At 43.4% G+C, this 22,121-nt stretch overlaps 2 protein-coding genes across 2 annotated transcripts in view; one reads left to right on the top strand and one right to left on the bottom strand.

Annotated features, from left to right (window-relative positions):
* Positions 1 to 2,143: 2,143 nt before the first annotated feature.
* On the bottom strand, positions 2,144 to 2,326 carry T265_09942 (hypothetical protein; the record flags this gene model as incomplete). Its single annotated transcript, XM_009176170.1, has 1 exon — positions 2,144 to 2,326. The coding sequence occupies one exon, from the start codon at positions 2,324 to 2,326 to the stop codon at positions 2,144 to 2,146; it is 183 nt and encodes a 60-aa protein (XP_009174434.1).
* Positions 2,306 to 22,121, top strand: part of T265_15006 (hypothetical protein) — a gene marked incomplete at both ends in the record, with an annotated part of 38,931 nt that continues 19,115 nt past the window's right edge. Inside the window, 8 exons of the mRNA XM_009176168.1 lie at positions 2,306 to 2,381; positions 2,414 to 2,644; positions 2,684 to 2,809; positions 2,843 to 3,061; positions 11,452 to 11,873; positions 13,789 to 13,995; positions 15,602 to 15,850; positions 21,631 to 21,785. Of these exons, the coding sequence (XP_009174432.1) occupies positions 2,306 to 2,381; positions 2,414 to 2,644; positions 2,684 to 2,809; positions 2,843 to 3,061; positions 11,452 to 11,873; positions 13,789 to 13,995; positions 15,602 to 15,850; positions 21,631 to 21,785 (1,685 nt within the window). The remainder of the gene's footprint in view (positions 2,382 to 2,413; positions 2,645 to 2,683; positions 2,810 to 2,842; positions 3,062 to 11,451; positions 11,874 to 13,788; positions 13,996 to 15,601; positions 15,851 to 21,630; positions 21,786 to 22,121) is intronic.

The raw sequence follows: 22,121 nt of genomic DNA, 5'->3' as shown, positions 1-22,121 counted from the left end.
TCGCTTCTACTTAAGGTAGGCTATTCTTTAGTGACTGATATCAATGTTTTGTTGTCCGTCCGTAAATGGTTGCAGATTCTACCTATTTTCGATTGAACCCAGAGCTCCCCGACAGGAAGGCAACATGCTGTTCATCGCACCAAACAGAAAGGGCAATTTTTGTATTACATATATAACCCAACTGCCCGATAGGCGTTGGCGCGATTTGTTTTAGGCGAACCTAACCATGCAATCCTATTTGTTACGTAAAGCGGGCTGCCACATCGCGCCGTCAACCAAAGACAATCCCTTACCTTCTGAACGTTTTGATTGATTTTTGCGCCGTTATCTTTATGTACAGTTAACCCACATTTACACTGTCTGTATTTGTACATTTCTATATCGCTTGGTGCTTACTTGCGTTTGCTCCCACAAATCCCTACTGTTTCGCCGGCTATTTCTGCTCTGGCTGATTGCACCATCATTGATTGTAATTTTGCTTGATTATTGATGCTCACTTACCCGTTTGCATATGGAACCAGTTCCTGACGGTGCTCAATACACCATCTGCTGCCATCGTTCATCTGTTCTTATTGTATGCTGGATACGAACTGCTTATAATGAGAGGGCAGGAAATCGTCCTGTGAGTTCTTTAGCTACCCGGATCGCACACTGAACCTACCTTCATGGTAGATTCAGTTAATTACACCGAAGGCGACTTTGGATGAGGGCTACGTGGCGCACATAGTTTTCACAAACGATGCAATGTTAAGATACTTCAGGGCAGGCAAGTTAGGGTATGGGTCACTGCGGCTGCCAATCCCGCACTTTGTGCCCGCACGATTTTGACTGTATCTCAGGGTGTTCGTATACTTGGCGCTTCCTAATGTCCTTGCTTCCAAATTCAACTTAACTGAAGTCACCTTTACCGTCCTTCGCCACATATAAAGATAATGATCTAGGTATGTCTGTTTACATAAGTCCCAATACCCCGATGTGCCTTCGGCTCTTCGAAAAACGAGATTTTCTAACCATATATTGGAAAGACTACATTCAGCTAAACTGTTTGCGAAATGCTGGACACGCTATTAATTGTGGCAGTTTTGGGTACCCCTTATTAATCCACCATATCTTGGGACAAACTTGTGAAACGTACCCTGGGGCATATCGATCTTACTTGAAACATAATTTGAATATGTATTGTACACTTTTGTTACGGTTTATTTAAGCTAGCTGCGTGGTTTGTTTGGTTTTTGTTTTCAGCACTGCCTCCGACCGCGGCGCGACCGAGCCATCCAGATCTTTCCCTATTATGGAGTGGAACAAGAATCCCCACGTTAATTTTTGTCTTTAAGCTCCCTCATTCCCGCCTCTCCAGAACGACGTTGGATTATATCATTCATCACGCCACGCATGCCTGCCTATAAATCCTGAAGACTATGTGGTCGTCTGTTTTACTTTTGCATAAACCCTCCAAATCACTGCTAATCATCCAACATATCCATCTGGTCCAGTATAACAAGCAACTCAAGAAGTTTGACGAAAAACCGCTAGAAAAACGTGATATTTTTACGGCTTTCTTTGTTCGATCACTGATGTCTTCTGAATATTTCTTCACGGGAGCCACAGTGGCCTCATTAATGGCTTTTCTATACCTGTAGAATTTTCCATCCCATTCTGTTCACCATACAATTAACGGATAACTGCCACGGGCAACCATTTTAATTTTATTTTCATACGTTCATGACGCCGAGGTGAAGTTTTTTATTCTTACGAACTGTATCTTTGTACAAGTGACCCCCAGAATCATAAGTGCCAGCCTCCCGCATAAAACTTACGAGCGCTTAGTTGATAAGGCCAGTCGTGCTCTAACTTGAATCCTCGTGATGTTTTATCCCTCTCTCTTTGTCCCTCCGTAGCAGCTAGCCATGTTCTTCATTAGATTGCTTCCTATTCCTTTGCAGGTTCGAATGCCCATGAATCAAAGCGTACTCCCTTGTAGATTTTTGCTCCCATTACCGTGAGCCTGATGAAATCCTCCTTGAACGGTGGAGATGAACTACTTTATATCAAACTGTTTGCACGAGGTTGATAACCTACGGTACAAACGGACACAAATCTTCGTGTCATGGTCATCCCACTGTTACCCCCCCAACTTAGCCAATTAAACTAATAAGTCTACCGTAATTGGCTCCGGTCGTAGGTCATACACTACCGCGCGAAATGAATCGCCTCGTTTGTCGGCGGGTGGTATCCCTTTGGCATTGTTCGACGTTGTAGATCCAGACTCTTCGTACGCCGCCGTCATATTGAATACATCCGTGAGATGCCAATCAAAAGGGGCCATGTTGCACCACAAAATACGTATATCGTCACCCTAATTCGGAGCTTTGATCCTCAAAGTAGGTTTTGAATCAAGTTGTCTCAGTTCCAGGCAACAATTTCCTGGCGGCAAACGCGATGTTTCCGACAAAGCCAATTATTTATTGCAGCGATGGTCTTTGCCACCTTTTGGGTTTCACGAAGGCGGAGCTTATGCTAAAATCGGCTGTCTTGACCATCCTTCATGGTGTGGAAACCACTACCACTTCCGTTGAGTCTTTGTGTACCGCCCTTCAAGAAACTAATGAAACAGAAATTCCCATTCGCTTATATTCTAAAGCTGGTGAGTCCCACAGCCTGCGGCGAATATTCCCATGACCAGGTTGTCCAATCCCTTGTAGGGTTGCTGTGACGCCCGTCAGAGATGAGACCGGACAATTACCACTGTATATACTCTTCTTTCGCCGTGATGAAGGCGGGGCTCCAACTTTTGACACTTTTACCAAAAGTATGTTGTCAGTTTTTTAACCGCTTACCCCAGGGTCGAGCCTGCGTGCTCGTTTTCAGCTGAAGCCGTTCCGTTCCAACCGTGGTTCAAAGGATCTCCCTAAAAGACCACGCAATACTGGACCGGAGTGTAGGCTCTTTTCTTACTTTACACCTATCACTTCGCAAGGTTCATTGTTAGTGGAGAACTTGTCAGGCCACCAGGGACAATACTGTGGCTCCTCTGGTTACCAAGCCGATCCAGAATCTATCGGTGAGTCTTTTCATATATTCTTGCGTTGCAACTAAGCTGGAGACTGCAGAAGATGCAAATAATGGTCTTTGTCTTTCGCATAAACATTCTGGCATGTTCACGAAAAAGCAAGTTGGTTAATATCATCTGGGATACCGTCCCTAGATTGATATCCATCTGATGGTGTAAACTGCAGGGAAGACAAATGGAAACAAGACTTGAAAAGTAACAGCTATGGACAGATGGTGGCGGGGCAGGTGTTTTATGAATTTGGCCAGCGTAAACGTGTTTAACTGGATGCTGTGTGACTGGATCAGACGACGCAACATGCTTTTGACAGTATGGTGCTTGATATTCGTAGTTGATCTCCGTGTTGTCAAATAACGCCGCTACATCTGTGTTGACAGGTTATGTTGATACGTAGCAGATCACGTGACTGGCATAAGTATTGCGTGCAATGACCAACTACTTGGTCGTTTTATTGCACCTTCCAGTATTCCGGATTGCCCTGTTCTGCGCTCCGCATAGTTTCCTGAAAAACAGTAAGGAAAAGAATGGACAACCATAAAGTCAGAAAGATTTAGGCTAAGCCCGTTCTAATGTGGCAGTTGATCGTAGATCTAGTCATTTTGTCTGCTTGGAGCTCAGTGACCTATTAACAAGATCCTGAAAACGAATACATCCGGAATTTGTTTTTCAGTATACTTGTTTTCCTCCACCATAATGACTGCATTCTTTAACCAGGCAATCATTTGCGATAGTTTATATTCTGTAATTTTGAACCACTTCAGCAGACCCTTACTACATTGTCAAGCTTGGTGGTTACTTAGGATGTACACTGATTCTCCTTATAAGCTCCCCCCATGAGATGCGATTGTCAACCCAGGGCACTTCAGTATGGATTGAATTTGATGTGTTTTGGGATACCATCGTTAGACCTCCATGCCGGGCCCTTCTGGTTGTTCGGGAACTTCGGTGTCCTCTATATGAGGCGAAAAGTCCAAAACCTTTGTAACTTTCCGGCATCGGTTTCATATTGGACCACTCATGTTGCACACATGTGTGCTGCAGAGTCAACTGTGGATCTTAAAACCTGTTAAATAATTGTGCCTGACTAGTGCTCCATTGGAAGACCACTCAAAATATGTTCTAAGTGATCATGTATCCGGAACGTCATCGGTCCACCAGTATGTGCTGTTCACGTAGAAATTTCGTATCATAGGCACTCGAGAAAAGAATCTCTCTGTTTTACGGTCATATCTTAATGAGGGATGAAGACTCATCTGTATGTGACCCCCGTTAGATCGCATACGTTCGATAACTGGGTGTTCGCGAAAAATTTGAAAGTCGAGGTAGTTTTCAATGCTAATCCAAACCATTTTTGGTTATCGTTGAGTAATGTGGAGGTGGTTTTGCTGGCGATGTCACTTACTTTTTTGTCGTTAACACCCTTAATGTTTGTTATAGTCCGGCTCTATATTTCCTTTCTTCTTCTGTTCAGTTACTTTTATCATGAAACTCCAAAGAAGTCCATTTGGCTGTACAAAAGTCATTCGCTAACGCTTTGCATTGGTGTTGGGTGATGATAGTGACACCTGTGTACGAATTCCGGGTTTTACCCCTTAAGCGCCTTTCAGTTGCGATACTTCTTGAAGTTTCCGTGCTATGTTAGATTCCTCAGCGTTAATTGCACATCAGCACCGCTATTTGATTAATCCCGGGACATTAGTAGCCACGATACTAAATGTGTGGTCAGTATCGGGTGGCGGGAATCAGTTAGCATTCGTTCCTCACAGGTGTCGTCTGATGATATGACTAGTGGTCACCCGATCGAACAAGTTAATCATCATCATCATCATCACGATCATGATCATCATCACCATCATCATCGACAGCATGACATCAGTGTTCAACACCTATGCTTCACTGATAAGAGAAGTTGAACAGTTCAGTAATTCGTCACTGTTTTCGCCTTTCACAGAGATTCCTCTGCTAGCATGCACGACGTCTGGATTTTTGACACATTTGTCCTGAAAGTGGTGGCCAAGGTATTCAGTCTGTGGAGCCGGACTTCTTTCAAGGTGTTTTACTGGAGGTAGTTGAGTCAGTTTCGAGGGATGGAACAAAGGTGCATTCACTTTACTGTCCCTACTTTTGCGGAAGTTTCAGTAGCTACTTGTCCAACATGAGGCGCTTTGGTTTTCAGTTTATTCACTTCCAAATAGAGTAATCATCCAGCCTTGGTGAGTCCAAAGCGGATATCCTTATTGATTAGACCAGTCATAATGCTGGTTTATGTTGAGGATGATGACGCTGACTTGGGTAGACTCACTTGCCTTGTGTCTGCGAACAATACACCTGGATTCGAACCATAACTGCATTCTTATATGCAGATGGATGGTTTGTAATGGTATTGTATATCCATGTATATGAGAATATCTGTGCAATTAAGTGCGTCAGTCACAATAAGCAGCTGCCTCCAGGCGTCCTTACGATCCTGCTGCTTCTGCGTGATGTGTTGTACAGTTCTGCGTTGTACAGCCCAACAATATTATTGAGATCAAGGCGATGTTTCTTTTATTAGCTCGCAACTCATCTCCCACACAAATACCAGTTTTGGAGGTTCATTCCGGTTACACTAAGAATGGTGCTTCTTATAATTTGGTGTAGAGACTTTTGTGCAGGTAGATAGTTTCTACATTGCAAGTGTCATAAGCCAGGTCTAGAATAATACGTCATTAGCTTCGGCGATTTATTGTGTTTTTAACCTGTCATTTAAATTGAAGCACTAGTATTCGGCCGTACTACCGTCAACAGGGTCCGCTCAAGGGCTCAGGACAGCTCAGCGAATATGACACGAGACCAGTGACCGGAAAGTTCGTGGTTCGAACCAAATCCGGGATTCCCAATTACTGCTGTCTGGGCTTGAAAAACCAGACGGAAGTTGTCATTATGTTTCCTTTTGATAGCTCGGTATCTATGCACCAAAATGGTGCGACAGCTGAACCACTACTCTAATTACACCTTCAAGACTAAGCAGCCCCCAGCCCAGATCGTTGGGGCCGTTCTTCTTGGGCTGCTGTAATTTTTAGGCTTTGGGGTGGAGTCTCTCAGCTTAGACCACTTGACCCTGGTACATCTACACATCAATGGTGGCTTTAACTTGGGTTCTGAAGTTGAGGTATTTTCGATTCTCATTCTCTTGTTATTCAGCTATGGCCGTTCATGTGAGAATATGACGTCCGTCTTAGCCTGTCTACGTATATGCCATCGGGCTGTATTCATTTTATGCTCATTTATTAGTTTGCATTGCTCAGGATCCACCTTCTGCTTGTACAAGGGTATTCCAGACTAGAACTGAGTGGAGCAGTGGCAATTATTAAGGTGTAATCTATAGCTGTTGAGCCCACTGTCTCGTCTTCAGAGTGAAACCCCGCCGACGACCTCATTAACAGCATAAGCTGTCGAGGCAGTCCAAGTCAAGTAAAGGTTTATTTACCATAAGGTGAATTTTCAGTCTACTAATTTGCAACAGTATCGCGGCGAAGAAGCATAAGGGTTTCGAACAAAAGGTGGTGATGAATATTACGTTTATTTGTTTGTTTCTTTCAGTTGTAGCACGCTTTCGGTGCCTAGCTACCTTGCCACCCGATGGAGGCACGATGACCGAGGGGTTGCGGAAACCAACCAAGGAGCATCTGAAATGCAGAGGTTGGGTTCGAACCACGGGCCTTCCGGTTACTAAGTTGGTCCCCTTAAGCATGATCTGGGAACTTTCGGTCCTAGCTACCTTGCCACCCGATGGAGGCACGATGACCGAGGGGTTGCGGAAACCTACAAAGGAGCATCTGAAATGCAGAGGTTGGGTTCGAACCACGGGCCTTCCGGTTACTAAGTTGGTCCCCTTAAGCATGATCTGGGAATCGATGTAACAAAACCCCAATTCAGTTAAGCTGTAAGCAATAAGCTTTCGAGTTGGAAAGTATGCCTACCTTAAAAGTCCCACAAATGTATTGCGTAAAAAACAGATCAAATGGACACAACGCCTCCCAACTGAACGTGATAAATGCCAGGTTTTACTGAGGACAAGGCCGTGACTTTTCGGTATCTCACTGTGCTTTCCTATGGCAGTCAGTTATCCTTACGTTAACGTCTTATGGTCTGGTAAGCAGATGTTTTAAATGTTAGCAAAGGGTTGGTTATCAGTTATTTCAAGTGCCCATTACCATCTGGATTCAATTTTCCGCGAACGGCCTACAAACATTTAATTTTCCTCATGTATAAGCAAGGTAGCTTTTCACGGTTTTTCGCCTTTTACAACCTGGGGTTGTTCTGAAGATATCCCGATGGAAAACTAAGAATATCTTTTAATAATTCTCAGTATACATCGGCAAGGGTGGTCTGAAGGTATCCTAGTGTTGAGTTAATGTTTACCAACAGGGCGTCCGGACATTGAATTCAAACTTCCATTTCATTTCGATATACTTATAAGCAGATTAATGATTCCCAGCGAAATGGTTTGGAATTACTATCATGACACCTTCAGTACTGTATAGGATGACACAGAAAAGGCAGCGTGCTATCGGACAAATTAAACGGGAAAATGTTATGCAGTTCAAAGTGAGACAGAATGCTCAACAGCAAACCCGGAAATGAATGTAAATAAATCGAGTCGTAAAAACAGATAACATAGAAAAACAGTTAATATAGAGTAGATTTTGTATAAAATAGGATAGTTCAATCTTGAAACTTGAACAGTCACCGGAAGGGTAATGAATTAATCTGGGGAGTAGGGGGACATGAATAACTACGTCATGTAGTTAACAATGTGGATGTCCTAACATAAGAAGGGCTAGTATTTATGTCCCCACTGAAGAGTGTGGTGGAAATTACTCTGAAGCGGGCTTTTCATCATTAATTGTCTTCTACTCATCATCATCATCAAAGACGGCAACATCAGTGTTGGCACTGATGCATCACTGCTGTACAACCATAAGGTTCGTCTAGTTATATATATATATATAATGTTTGGTGATAAATAGAACCATCATAACTGCTCTGCTTTTCCACGTCATTAGAGCCGAAAACAAAAACTTATGTACTAGCTTGTCTGATGTTTTTGTGACCAACTGGCTGATTCTTTTCACTGAAGGCGAATTTGTAACCCCATAACTGTTAGCCGAACACCCCATGTACATGATAACAATTTCCGTGGTCTCACAAAATTAACCGTGTTCTGCAGTCGCTTGCGCTCAAATTTATTCGTTTTGATTTTCTTTGATCTGTTACCGTACCAAAAGATTTTCCTCATAAGCGGAAACATTTGTTTTGGGATGGAGTCAGTCTTTTAATGTGCCCCATAGACCCCAATAAAAAATGAGGTTAGTCGATGTCTGCAAACGTAAAATATGGGTGAACAATGAATGCTTGTGATGAAAGCACTTTTGCCGACAGAAAACAGGTGTACAATGATGCCCTTTGGTAGAACAGTTGTGGCTCAACTGTTACTTCCTGGTCTTTTCACCAGATTCCCGCTTGATGTTGGATTGTGTGGATTGTTAAAGGCGTGTTTGCGTTGAAGTTACTTGAGTGGAACTACATGTAGACATTTTTTCTGAATGCATTATGCGAAATGGGGCGGATGCTTTTGGTGTTAGGTAACGACCGCCTTATACTCAGATGTTTGCAGGGAGTTGGGCGTTCAGGGCGTTGAAAAAGTGTTATGAAATTAAGCGTTTGATTCTAACGTTGTGTTTTGGCCCACAAAAGCGACAAAAAGTTGCATGAAGTTACAACGCTGGCATTTAGCTAGTTTGTAGTCTGTGGCGGTGAATGGTCCGGCGAATCGATGTGCCAGTTCGCCAGCAGGTTGACAACTGCTGGCTGTATGAAACCGGTCAACAGTGGTCAACAGTCGGGAAATATAAACCATGGGATCACCTGCAAGATCTGTGTACACCTTTTTCATAAAGGAAACTACTCACAAGGTTGCTGAAAACTCTTCGACAGCTCACAACCGGTTTCGCCCTTCTTGGGGCTCATCAGGTAGGCGCAGTCCCCGAGTTTCCGTCAACCTTATGTTCTACTTGAACCCAAATTGGGCTGTTTTCGAGAAATACACTCATTTGCAAATCAATTTGATTTTCACGAGAGACTTAACTGAATCTCTCGTTTATGATATTAGTAGTTTCCTTCATGAAAATATCTGCGATATCTCGAATGTTGTGCCAACTGAATCATGAGGCGGGCTGTGTGCAGCACATTCAGTTGTAGAATATCATAAACGAGAGATTCAGTTGAGTCTCTCGTGAAAACGAAATTGATTTGCAAATGAGTGTATCTCTGTACGCCCATTTTATGAGTCCCACTAATAGCGAAAGGTCTGTCGTGACAGTTCCGCGGTAACCGACAATTTGTACACACTAAGATTCACAACATTTGACAGAAGTTTCATGGACCAGCTAAAATTGTTTCATCTGATTGGATCGTCCTTCTGTGTGGCACAACTGCATTTTTTCACCTTTCAGAACCGCTTAGAATCTCTGCTTCGATGTTGATTGTTTTTGCTGCTGATGCTCGACAAAACGCTATTTACGGAGTTGGTTTGTGGTTTCGCATGCGTAAATTTCCCAGACATGCCATTTGAGAGCCTCTTTATTGGTATCCGTATCACACTTCCTTACTCTAAATTAATGTTCTCCTCTTAATGCATACGGACGAAAAGTCACTGGTTTATTTTTACGTTAGTCGAGCTGTATGCTTCATTTTGGGTTAGGTATTGCAATTTCTATCCCTCTGCCTTAACAGAATATGACAGGGCTGCTTGCATATGGAATGGAGGATATGCTACATTGTACTGAAACGTACTGAAAACACAAAACCAGTGGCATTGCACATTCTGGGAGCATGCCAACCAACCGCATACCGCATCCTAATTTTTAGGTGAATGCAAACATCAGCATTTCTAGGGCAGTTTGAAACTATTCAACTGAGCGACTGGGAACACTACAGAGCTGCCAATTTTTGAACAGCTCATCCCCATAATATATACCATTCTAACAGCCAGGTGGTCCTACCTTTTTGAAGGTTAAAGGAAGCAGCCATCTTTCGTTACTTTCGCGCAAGAGAAACCTGATTGACAGTCATCTCACCTGAACAACCGATTGAATTAGTGTTCGTAAGTGGTGTATCCACATCGGACGTCTTAGCGCGTGGTTCATCCGTCACCAGCTGTTATGCTAATCCAGAACATATATGGTTACTGCTAATCGACTGGTGAGTGCGTTCTCTTGTGGACGGAGGGACGTCCCAAATCATGGCTACCAGGCATGGCCCTTTCGGCCAACAAAATGTTCAGGTATTTATGGTCACATCGTAATCTTGAGGAAAAAACATCATAGAGATGGGAATTTTGGCCTCATTGGACATACATAAAACTGTCGAATTCCCTAGAGCGGGTTCACTCACTTTTTATGGACTGATAAGCAAAGAAACGAATATTTTGGACAGTATGTAGCAGCCCAAAACGATACTTCAGGTGAGGGCAGAATGAGGCTTATAAACTAGTGTTTCTTTAGAATGTTTCCCATGGGAATCTTTTTAACCGTGTGTTGTGTGCGGAGATAGGATTTTGTAGCTAGTTTTTTGGTATCACAGCTGAATGAACTGCTGTGGAAAGAAAATAAAGTGGAAAAAACAAAATTGATTCTGTACGTTCTTCCACCCTCCAGAGAGAGCGTGAGCACTTACGGAAAAAGACCATTTTTAGCGTTTCTCCAAGGAAGAAAATGCTATAAGGACTCACTGCTTAACTGTTTTTGATTCCGCATCGTTGGTGCGGATCCGCGAGGGCATGCTACAACATTCATTGTAGTCTTAATTTTTTGCTCAACAACTGGAGTTGATTGATTTGCCATTCTCTCGATGCATATTGGTGAGATTCCTGTCTAGTTCATGAGTTTGGATCAATTCACAGAGGTTCATTTCGCTGAAGTAAGTCTATCAACAATTCACCTCGTGGTCACCTGATCCGATTCACTGTTCCCACATCAGCTCATTGTCTGGTCTCCGCTTTTGACAAAAAAAACAGCAGACGCTGCCTTAGACAGTCTAACAGGCGTCATTGGTGGGATAGCCCACCGTCTGCGGAAAAAAATCCGTGGCTTTCTAGCTGCTGATATTAACGTCTTTAAGAGGCTTTGCAATTTTCTTCCCACGACTGGTTGTATACTAGCTTCAGCAGACGCGCCTTAGACAGTCTAACAGGCGTCATTGGTGGGATAGCCCACCGTCTGCGGAAAAAAATCCGTGGCTTTCTAGCTGCTGATATTAACGTCTTTAAGAGGCTTTGCAATTTTCTTCCCACGACTGGTTGTATACTAGCTTACTGCTATTGATCATCTGGGTTGCAGAAGTGTCCGATAATCTGGCTGATGTACCATCCAGTTCAGTCGAAGGAAGTTCCACAGATAGTTCCGGAGAAAAACCTGCTCCACAACACGATGCGAAATCAGGCGTTCTACGACAGGCTACAAAGCGCCCACTTTCTCTACTTACCTCACATAAACCGAAGGCTCCGGACTCGAGATCAGAGCATGATATCTCTCCACGCCAGGCCACACAAACGGGAGACTGTTCACCAACAAGACGTCGACCAGCGACCTGGTATCATTCCCGAGCCGGCAGTGCAGACTCTCTGGTTATAAACCACTCGTCGGGCGCTCAGAAACGCACTGGGGCTTATGGAAATTTGGCCGAATCAGAAGCATTGCGTCTGGTATTAAGTAGTCATCCTGAACCTACCAAGGCATCTGTGACCGAAAAATTTGCACAGGTAAGTCTCCACCTTATTCTGGATAAATGGGACTGAAAGATACATACGTGGAGTTTTAGACAGTTTTTTCTGCGCCATGAATCGTTTTTCAGTTTCCATGTGCAATAATTCATGAGTTGAGTAATCCTCAGTCTGCACAGAACGAGCGTTCAGCTGTCTGAACTGGTACCTTGATCGCTTCATTCATGCATGTGGCCACATAACCCAAGTAAATCCATTCCTGCCGGTTGGTGATAATATTTCCGTGGAATGGCAGCAGAATTGCCCGTCCCAGCGAGTTCGAGATATCTTGGCAGTTAAGACGCAAAACCACGACGCGAAGGATCCGTAGTTCGGACTCAACCCTTGCTTTTCGATTCCTCCTGTCTGGACTTTCGCAACGGGGTAGTATTTTAGCATGTGTGCATCCTTCGAGTTGCCCGGCAGCTGCGAGTTGGAAGGATGCCATTGCTCAGTGATCACTATTATTTATTTCCCAGCGAATATTATGCAGTCATACAGTAATTACATCTGTCCTTTCCTAGAAGGGATATTCCACATAATATGGGGAACGGCTGGTACCACCATTATCGACAGCGCAGCATCAGTGTTCAGCACTGGTGGCTCTGCCTTATCGTGAATGAAAGAATAAAATTGGATGGGGAAGGGAATTAGTACTGGGATACCAAAATCACTCCGAGGTGCCTACACCTTCAGAAACTCATTCAAACAGTCTGGATAGAGACTGGCAAGGCCATTGATAACGTTATCAGCTATGTCTCTAGTCATACACAGAAGGGATCTTGCTGACCCGGTCTGTCCAATGTGCACAGTCAGATAGAAGCATAGATGAAAATCAGTCAATCAGTCCTTTTCGTTTGCATCAATAACCATCCAGTGACCGTATTTCCAGCAAGTATTGTGTTCATCTGCATCCGGGGTTTCCGGATTAGCCCTAGGATGTTGTTTGGAGTATTTAAGTGATATACAGTGCAGTCGCCCTTTCTAACTGTAACTTTTTAATATCCTTCCCTTCTCTCTGCGGTTGTTGTGCCTCAGCTGGGTACGCGCAACTCCTCGCCCGAGAGAGACGTCTCTTTAGCAATCGATGAGGAAAGCGCGTTGTTTTTATCGTTCAGTTGCGTGTTCAGGCAGGAAATAAAAACGAAAACGGTAGCGATATGCTGAGTTTCCATTCATATTGTGAACATAGTCCCATGAGGTTTCTCGTAAATGATTCTGACATAAATACTGAATGAAAACAGCTGATTTTTCGAAGGTAACGGAGATGTGCTCGTTGGTTTCTTTTACTGGGAAACTCTAAGGAATTAGCCGTCTCCGACGACACAAAACTCCTAAAAAATTTGACTGGGTTGTTTCTAGTCATTTGAAACACCGAAATCTTGCACTTATCAATCAGGTGTGCTTTTTGGAAGAACTCAAGCCTCAGGGGACCTATAAATTTGGTAATGTGGTGAAATATTGGTAGCTCGGGTGAGTTTGTTTATTATAGGTCGTTGATCAGATGGCTGTTGATCTGTTCGCCGAGCCTGGCAATTGGCTTGCAAACGTTTCGTCACCATACGAGGAGACATCATCAGTGCGCAGTTGGTGATGTGCGCGCTGATGATGTCTCCTCGTATGGTGACGAAACGTTTGCAAGCCAATTGCCAGGCTCGGCGAACAGATCAACAGCCATCTGATCAACGACCTATAAACTTATTGAAACATAGCATCCGGGGTCTGTATCCACGAAACTGTCTTAGCGTCATACGGGTGGTACGAATATTGCGTCTAACGTTTCTTTTTTTTAATGTCCATCACCAACTGAACTCGTTTGGTGAGCAATCGACCGATTTGAGTGATTATTCAAAAGATGGCTCCTTATTTCTTCGTTTATTTTACATGCTGATCTACTTCGCTTTTCTGCTTTCAGTTTCTATCCATGGATGAAGACTTGCACGTGGAACACCGGTTTCAATCTCCCCATATGCATAAGTTCACTCTGAAGCACTATAGCATGTTCAAAGCTATCTGGGATTGGATAATACTGGTTATGATCATCTATACAGCGATAGCCACCCCGTTTGTAACAGTTTTTCTGACGAACAAGTACTCGAACAAGTATTCACAAATCACATCGGTAGGTAGTGTTGTGTTATCATTCCCACCAGTTTGTCAGACTTGTTTACATCAACTCTATCGGACCTCATGCGCTTTATTTTTCTGACGGTGGTTTTTATGTATATGTGTGTAGTTCTCTTCTCATTGTGTAGAGGTTAGGACATCCTCAACTCCATTTTTCTGGACCAAACAACATTTGCTGCACCTCAGTGAAACGGTTAACTCTGCTTTAGGTTTTGATGGCCAGTGGACAGATGAATAAAAGGAAAATGTGCCGATATGCACTCTTCCTACCATAAAAGGCAGGCAACTCTATAATTGATTTCCATGGGTAGTATGAACAGACTTCTAGAGAATTCTCCGGGCATTGTAAAATCTCTACGGGTAGACGAGGACGTGAACTCTGGTGCTTGGCGCTTGAATCCTGTGCAAAATATGGCTTCAAGTCTGTGGTTTTTAAGTAGCCTTGTCCTAATTTACAGTTCTTTCCCTGTTCCACTATGCGATCAGTTAAGATTGATGATGATGCCAATGATGATAATAATGTTCACACGAAATTTTTTCGGACTGTGATTATTTTTCACTTATTACTGAAGAAACTAGGTAAACCATATAGGGCTATGGGTTTTGTACTGTTAGTGATCAGAACACTCGGACAGGCGGTTTTCCCTTTTATCGAGGTTTGTGTGACGCAAGTTCAGTTACTGTGCAGCTGTAACTGCACAGCTGTTTCAGTGTGTACGAATGAGGCGGAAAGTGGTCATTTGTAGTCAGTTGGTGCGTTTGTGTTTTCTAACATTGCCTAGGCATCAGCATGTAGTGTCGGTCTCTCCGCACGTTGCTTTTATGATCCAATTAAGGCAAACCAGCTGTTCACCTTGTTGATTTGCATCGAATGGTGAATGTTCACCGAACAATGGCTTCATTGTGAGACTTTTCTGCGAAGATACCCGCAATATGGTGATAATTTCGAAGGATGAGATGAGTGGCGGTTTTTTAAGTACGTGTTACGATGCTTCTCCATTACACCTCAAACAGTGTTTTGTCGTCTGCACACGGATTTTGGATCATAATAAAGTTGGATTTCAAGTAGCTTCGTGGTTGTACGATATTTTTTACCAATCATCATCATTGTCAGCTGTAATAATCGCGTACTTGTCGTATGGTGGTTGTGACTGTCACAGTTTCGTTCACCGATGATTCGGGGAGGTGGGATAGGTAGCTGCGCATTGGATGCGGGAGCTGTGTTGGAAGGTTTTTCGTTCCTTCGCATTTTTTCCCAAATGAGCAATTTCCAAGTCTGATGAACAATTTTCGTTCGACGCCGACAAAAATCTGTTGGGGTTACGTGTGCACTTTATGCCATTGACTTGTCGGAACGAACTGAAGTGCATTCGTTTTGAGGAACGAATATGTGCAAGTTAACCCCTGAAGTAAAGGTGTTCTTATTAGATTATTATTCCCACCTCCTAACTGTTAGTTAGATGTGAGAAAATTCCGGTGTTTGACCGCAACGACCTGGCTGCAATCAAGTATTTTCGTTTTACTAGAGCAGCTAGACTCCCTTAACTCTGATGTGTAGGTCTGCTTTGCTGTATTAGATATGCCTTTCGTACATTTTTCAGTCTCGAATGAATCAGACGACAGAAAAGACTGATGCGGACAATTTCCACCTGCTTGGAATTGAAATCCTGGTGGACATTATGTTCCTTGTGGATATTCTGATCAATTTCCGTACAACCTATGTGAACAAAAACGACGAGGTTGTGTCCCATCCCAGACGCATTGCTACGCATTATTTGAAGGGTTGGTTCTTCGTTGATTTGGTCGCGGCTATACCATTCGATCTGGTATTCATCAATCTCAAGGATAAAGTAAGTGCGTTTGGTTGCCCCCTTGGTGTTTTGGTAATTGACTTCTTTTTTTCTGTCGACTAGTTTCCGAATCTACGGTTGTGAGGTATTTCTAATCGGTGGTTCCTGCTGTTTTCGTCTGCGAACCATTGCAGAAGAATTCGCCTGTTCCTCCCGAATGCTCACTCTCGGAACAAGTCGAATGCAATGCCCTTGTCCTATTTTTTGCACAATGGGGGGAACGCGATTCATTAAGTAGAAGAGACGAATATTAAAAAAAAGCGAGTTTGTCCCGGCCCTCTAGTGTTTACTGCTAGGGGTAGGGATACTGCAAGATCAGATCGAGAAATAGGAATGTTCGACACATTTGTGTTGACGCCAGTTCAACTCGGCTGTGAGAAGTGGCATAGTTCCCCGCAGTCTTGAGAAAGTTACGAGACTGTGTAGGTGGTTTCACTAGAATGTAAATCATTAGCTGGCCCCACGCAATGGCGGCAGTAATTGGACGTAATCAGACAGTCAGGGGTGCTCGTGTGTACAGTCAACACCTACGCATTACCTACTCACACTTATGTCTTAGTGTTCGGTAGTTCGGGGAATCGATTTTTCGCTTCCAAATAAGTACAGCGGGCGTTTCCGCAAAGATCACCCCAACACACCTTCCATCTGCTTTTGGGTGCGTGCGTGCGGTACCGCAAGGTCATTATTAACTGATCAATAAGTCCATACGTCAAGATTCCGTGACTTTCTCCTACTGTTTCTGGCAGATCGGTTTAACTTAGCCACATTGTGACCTGATTTTATTGGCTTAGCACACCAGCCATAGGGGATGTTAAAGATATGTTGGTCAGCTTTTACGAGTAAATTCTTACAAACAATTGACTCAGCTGCACATTAATCCTCAGTTGTTCATTGGAACAACCCTTGGGAATGTGAACTATGGCTTGAATGGAATTGTGGCTGACTAACCAGCCCAAAGTCTCATCACGTTCACATTATGGTATACTCACTGGAGGTTGAACTTCATTGGAATATCAGTTATCTCTGTTGTCCCTATGTTGCCTGCTTGTCACATCCATATTATAAAATAATGTAATGTTTTGTTTTTGTTACCCTATATGTGAATTCAAAAAAGTAAATGTGCAAGTAAAACCTTCAGTTCGAAACGATCTGGTTAAAATGTACCCTAGCGAGGTTTTTCGATATGCGAATTTGGAATGTGGAGCATTACTGTGTGGTATAACCGCCTGAATTTGATATTTTTTGTTTTCATTCTTTCCTGACTAATTCTGGACTGCCGTTGCTCCGAACTTGCGTGCTGAAGATTATTGATAGTTTCATACTGAACGTCAATCACGCAAAATGTAAATACGACTGTAATCCTGTTTTAGGATGACTTCTATGTTTTTCTATACATAACTCGCTGTCCACATTCTGGATTTGTACATTATTTTCTGATGGTTTTTTTATCCTCTGAGCGGAGCCAAAAGGCACAGTTCAGCTGTTTCGTCCAGCTAATGCTCGTGGCCCAACGGTTGATTTTTCAAACGTCTAGCTGGGAGTTCGAGTCTCCCTAGAGTTTCATTAAGTTCCTTCCGTTGGGTGCTTCCTAATAAGGATGAAACAACCGTGTAATGCCCTCGGCTTTTCAGTGAATTTCAGCGTGTTTACAAAGGTGCGAATCGCCAAGGGCCTCAAACTAGAATTGGTAGCTGATCCGAGACATGAATGAACAAGTGCCAGCCAACACGTTGTCCGTTCACTTTGCGAGACTATAACGGATCAGTTAATGAAGATATTCAGGGAGTGTAGTCAAAGGAATCATCATTAGAATCTCCCGTACCCATTTTTAAGTACTTGGTTTATTCATACAAATGGTAGTGTCGTTGATGTTGGTCACTTGCTCAAGAGAATCATTCTTTTGCATCCAGTAGTGTGAAGAACATTCTGGTTGTAAATTTCGTCGACGTTTTATACTATCTTCCTGTGGAAAGCTGTCGGTCAGAACACCAGTCACGGCACCCCAAATGGTAAAGCTCATCAGCTTCAAGGAGGTTTGCTTGTAGCTCTCAACATTCACAACGAGTTATCGTATCGGTGACATATATCTCCATTATTCGACCATATCATTTTTTTGATCTCTTAAGTTTTGACAACATTCTTTAAAACTGACTTCAATACGTTAATAAGAGCTTCTGGGGACGCGGTCGGTGGTATTCTACGCGCGCACCTTTAAGCAGCCTATTCCCTCCATAATGCAGCAATACCAGCGCCGCTGTTTGATCGGCGGTTTCAGCCACGTTTGAGATAAAATTTCTCACGCGTTTCCGTATGGGAATTCAAAGCGCATTCTGTGAGTGTCGCCGCATTCTCTTCCTCAGCGGAACATTTTCGAACTCGGACCACAAAATGAAGTGACTTCAAACCAATCAATGATATCAGTCTCGGTGCTCATTCAGGTCNAGCTCCGATCTAATTCAAGTTTCTTCCGATTGTTCCTCCCTACTTTGATGGTTTGCGATATCATTTAAATTGGGAGTTGAAAACAATAAGACGTTCATATCCGAAATATGTAAACCTGTTTCCGAAAAGCCTGGGGAGGGTCAGGATGAGACCAGATCACCACAGACTCTTATTCAGCCCCAAACTGTGGGTAATCCAGGAAACGAAGGTGCACACCGTGAACCGATTGCGAGTTAGGTTCATATTGTTTTTCGTCTACAGGTCATGTGAAAATGCCCCGTCCCTAAGATAAGTGTATCCTGCTGATCCGAGAATCTCGTGAATCTGTCGGTTTCAACCCCGTCAACCTATATCCTCCGCATGTTACTTTAAATAGCTAATGCTTTTGCGGACAGAACGTTTCAACTGATCATGCTCAATGTGTCAATCGGCTTTCAACACTGATCAGTTCACTCCTACTGAGACAAAGGGTCACACGATTCGGGTTTAACAGTCGGATAAGCGTAAGAATCGGACGTCAAAATGAGAAACAGAACGACTGAGGGGTCCATAACCGGACTGAAAAACCATGGAGTGCTCTGGAATCTGCGGAGTTGAAAACAATAAGACGTTCATATCCGAAATATGTAAACCTGTTTCCGAAAAGCCTGGGGAGGGTCAGGATGAGACTAGATCACCTGCGTATGCTCTCCTCCGTTGAGTAGCTGGTTTTTCATGAACCTTTCATTTAGACTGACTTTATATGTTGATAAAAAAGCGCTTACACAAACCTTCCAACCAAACGGGCCTGACCGAATTCATTGTCCACGCCACCAAGATATGGTTTCAGTTTCTTGCGAGTGGATTTATCTGAGGTCAAGTTTCGTACATTTTCGTTTCATTCTAAATGCTTTGCGCTTCGTTAGTCATGAAGTGACACCTTTACGTCCATTTCACGTAAAAGCAACCGAGACTGCTACAAATAACAATAAGCGACTGGGTCTGTTTCCGAAATCGATAATCTAGTCATTCAGTCCTCTACGTTACCCAAGCAACAGATGACCCGAGAAGTCATCGTGTGATAATTAACAGATGTCGAATGCAGCCACTGTTCACACATCAAAGCGGACTAACTTAGCTTGTTAGCTGGCGATCGTAAGGTGTCCAGCGATTGTTATAGAAATTCACTCCTTTATCACTCGACTTTCATGAACCAAGTATTTTTAGTGAAAACCCAAGGTCTCGGTGAATACATCTGGCCTGGCACTTCAACTGCTAAATGCGCCCATTGCTTGTCGGCTTCTGGACAGAGTTCTGCTCTGCTTCCATTATAATACAACAGTGTCCATCTCAGCTGACCTCAATGGTGTGGGTGGGCGTTTGCGTACAGCATAAGCGTTATTGTGTGACTAATTGGATTTCGCAATTAACTCTGCCGTTTTCTATGACTGTCAAACAACACTAGTGATTAGTTTACGTTGGACGACTTTTTAGCCGATCGCTGTATACTTTTCTGATAGAAGTGATCGCAGCCATACTTCGCCGAAGCTGCATACACGCAACCCTCTCACCCGTGCTATGCATACACACACAGTGAAGTGAATTGTTTGCCGAATTACCTGTTTATTTAATTCATGCTGTACGTATGGCCTGAGAAATGAGAACTGGAAAGCAATAGTGAACTGCCGAGTGGACAAACGGTAAACAACTAATGACATTAGGCTTTGAATACATCTGCCTGATTGCTTTCTCGTGTATTTAGCAATTGTAGCAAGTTGCTTTTCACACTGAGTGTGATTCTCATCTATCGTGCTTCAATAGGCTTTAGTAAAAAAAATTCGATGTTTAGTGGTGATTCTTCTCTGCATTACTATTAATCCTTGTCCATATCCGAGAAATGTGACGTATTTAATGTAAAAGAGGTTTTTCAGTCGATAAAAAGAGAAACCGCTGTGAGTTATGTAAAAGTTGCTTGCGCCTGAATAAAATACACTCGTATCACTCTAGGGACCCAAAAAATGTTATCTATTCTAGCAGAGACTTCGACAATCAAGTCCACTGCAGTGGAAGCGTCCTCTTCAGAAAGTTGATCTCACTCTGGGGAAACGCGATAACGGGTCAGCAGTGTTTCATGTGATTCCAATGACCCTTAAAAAAGGAAAAAGTGCACTTATTGTTCCACTTGGAGTACCAAATACTTTACGGCGTATAACTGCTGGAGTCGAGTGAGTCGCATCCCTCCGTGCGCCATGGTCTAATCCTACTTCCAACGGCGGATACCATGAGTTTTTGGAACTTCTAAACGATGGACACCTGATCTTGTCGTAATGAGACAAATTTTTAGCCGGTCCTCAGAACTCTTGTGCCAGTTCGTTCAGGTGATGGGATATAGAGCCGTTTTCACTAGTTCGTCTTCCTGTTTGCCAATGACAGTTCTCACGGACCATTGTGGTTTGAGCTGTTTGGGTTACATGGATTTGCGCCATCTCGAAGCATCGTTGACGAACATCGCAGCCGATCACGTCAGCATGCCTAAATTTCCTTAAACACTTCGAATCCCGCTTGTGTTCGTACTTTATTCAAAGCTACAGCTATCCGGTCTTTAATCAGGTTCGACGATCTTGGTGTCTTGTAATACCGCGCACTGATGACGCTTCTCCGACCTTTGAAGAAGCGTTTGTAAGCTACTTACCAAGCTTGGCGAGTGGAGTATCAGTACCTGATTAAGAACACTTGAATGTGCCCGGGCTACCAATATTTCGACACATTGTCCATAACTACCTACACACTTTCATGAGAGTGACTCTCCCATCTCTTAGAATCTCGGGCTACAGTGATAGGTACGGATGGAGAATTAGGGCAACGACCACGCATGGCGCCTTGTCAGCACATATCAGCCGTTTCTTACACCTTACTGACGACAGCGATATCAAAGTACAACCTGGTCCCGTAAAACCAGTTGGTCATTGGGCCAGGATTAGGAGCGGTAAACCGTACACATACTACCTGTCTTCACCATAGGAAGATGGGTGTAATTTGTACTACTCGTTTTGTAATGTAAAACTGTTTTACTCTCATCGTATTACTGTGCAGAACCGCGTTTGCTTTAGACGCAACCTCGTGTCGTATCAGTATTCACCGGTTTAAGCGTGACAGTACTTGTAGGACCTGAACTAAAACTACACCGTGATCGGTTGGCCCCCATTTGCTGTGCATCAACGTCGAAAGATGCCCCTCAGAAGCACTAACCCTTACTAGCCGAGTAGATTATTTCCGCACAGTTTCTGTTTCTCTTGTCTAGCCTTGATAGTCCCTGTCCCCGATTCACACTGGCTCACTCATGTCTTCAATTTTTCTAGCCAACTCAGGTAACGACTCTGCTCAAATCTGCACGTTTGCTGCGGCTTTTCGGAATTGTGAGAAAGTTGGATCGATACTCGGAATACGGGGCTTCCATTCTCTTGTTGCTCACAGCACTTTTCGCGCTAATTGCTCACTGGTTGGCTTGCATATGGTAGGTTACATTAGGAAGATTGACAAATAAAGATGTTATTCAGTTTGCAATCGTGGTAGGCTTTTAGGGAACTTTTTAAGTGGATTGGCCAAGTGTCTTTCAAAGCTTTATCATAGTTCTGCACGGGGACCTATTAGGCTCTGCCACAGGGATCTCATGCGATAACCCGAAGTTACTTGGCATCTCGTTTGGAACTCTTACTGTACCAATTTCCTCAGGTAATACCCGTTCGAATTTACTGGTGTGTAACACCATTCTTGGTGACCCTTTTTCTTGTCTTCTGCGGAAAATATCCGTTATCTTTCCACTAAGGTCATTCAAGTAGGACAACCTAAG

Source organism: Opisthorchis viverrini (genome assembly GCF_000715545.1).
Source record: "Opisthorchis viverrini unplaced genomic scaffold opera_v5_319, whole genome shotgun sequence".
In the NCBI taxonomy this organism is placed as follows: Eukaryota; Metazoa; Platyhelminthes; class Trematoda; order Opisthorchiida; family Opisthorchiidae; genus Opisthorchis; species Opisthorchis viverrini.
This window is presented reverse-complemented; position numbering and strand designations above follow the sequence as displayed.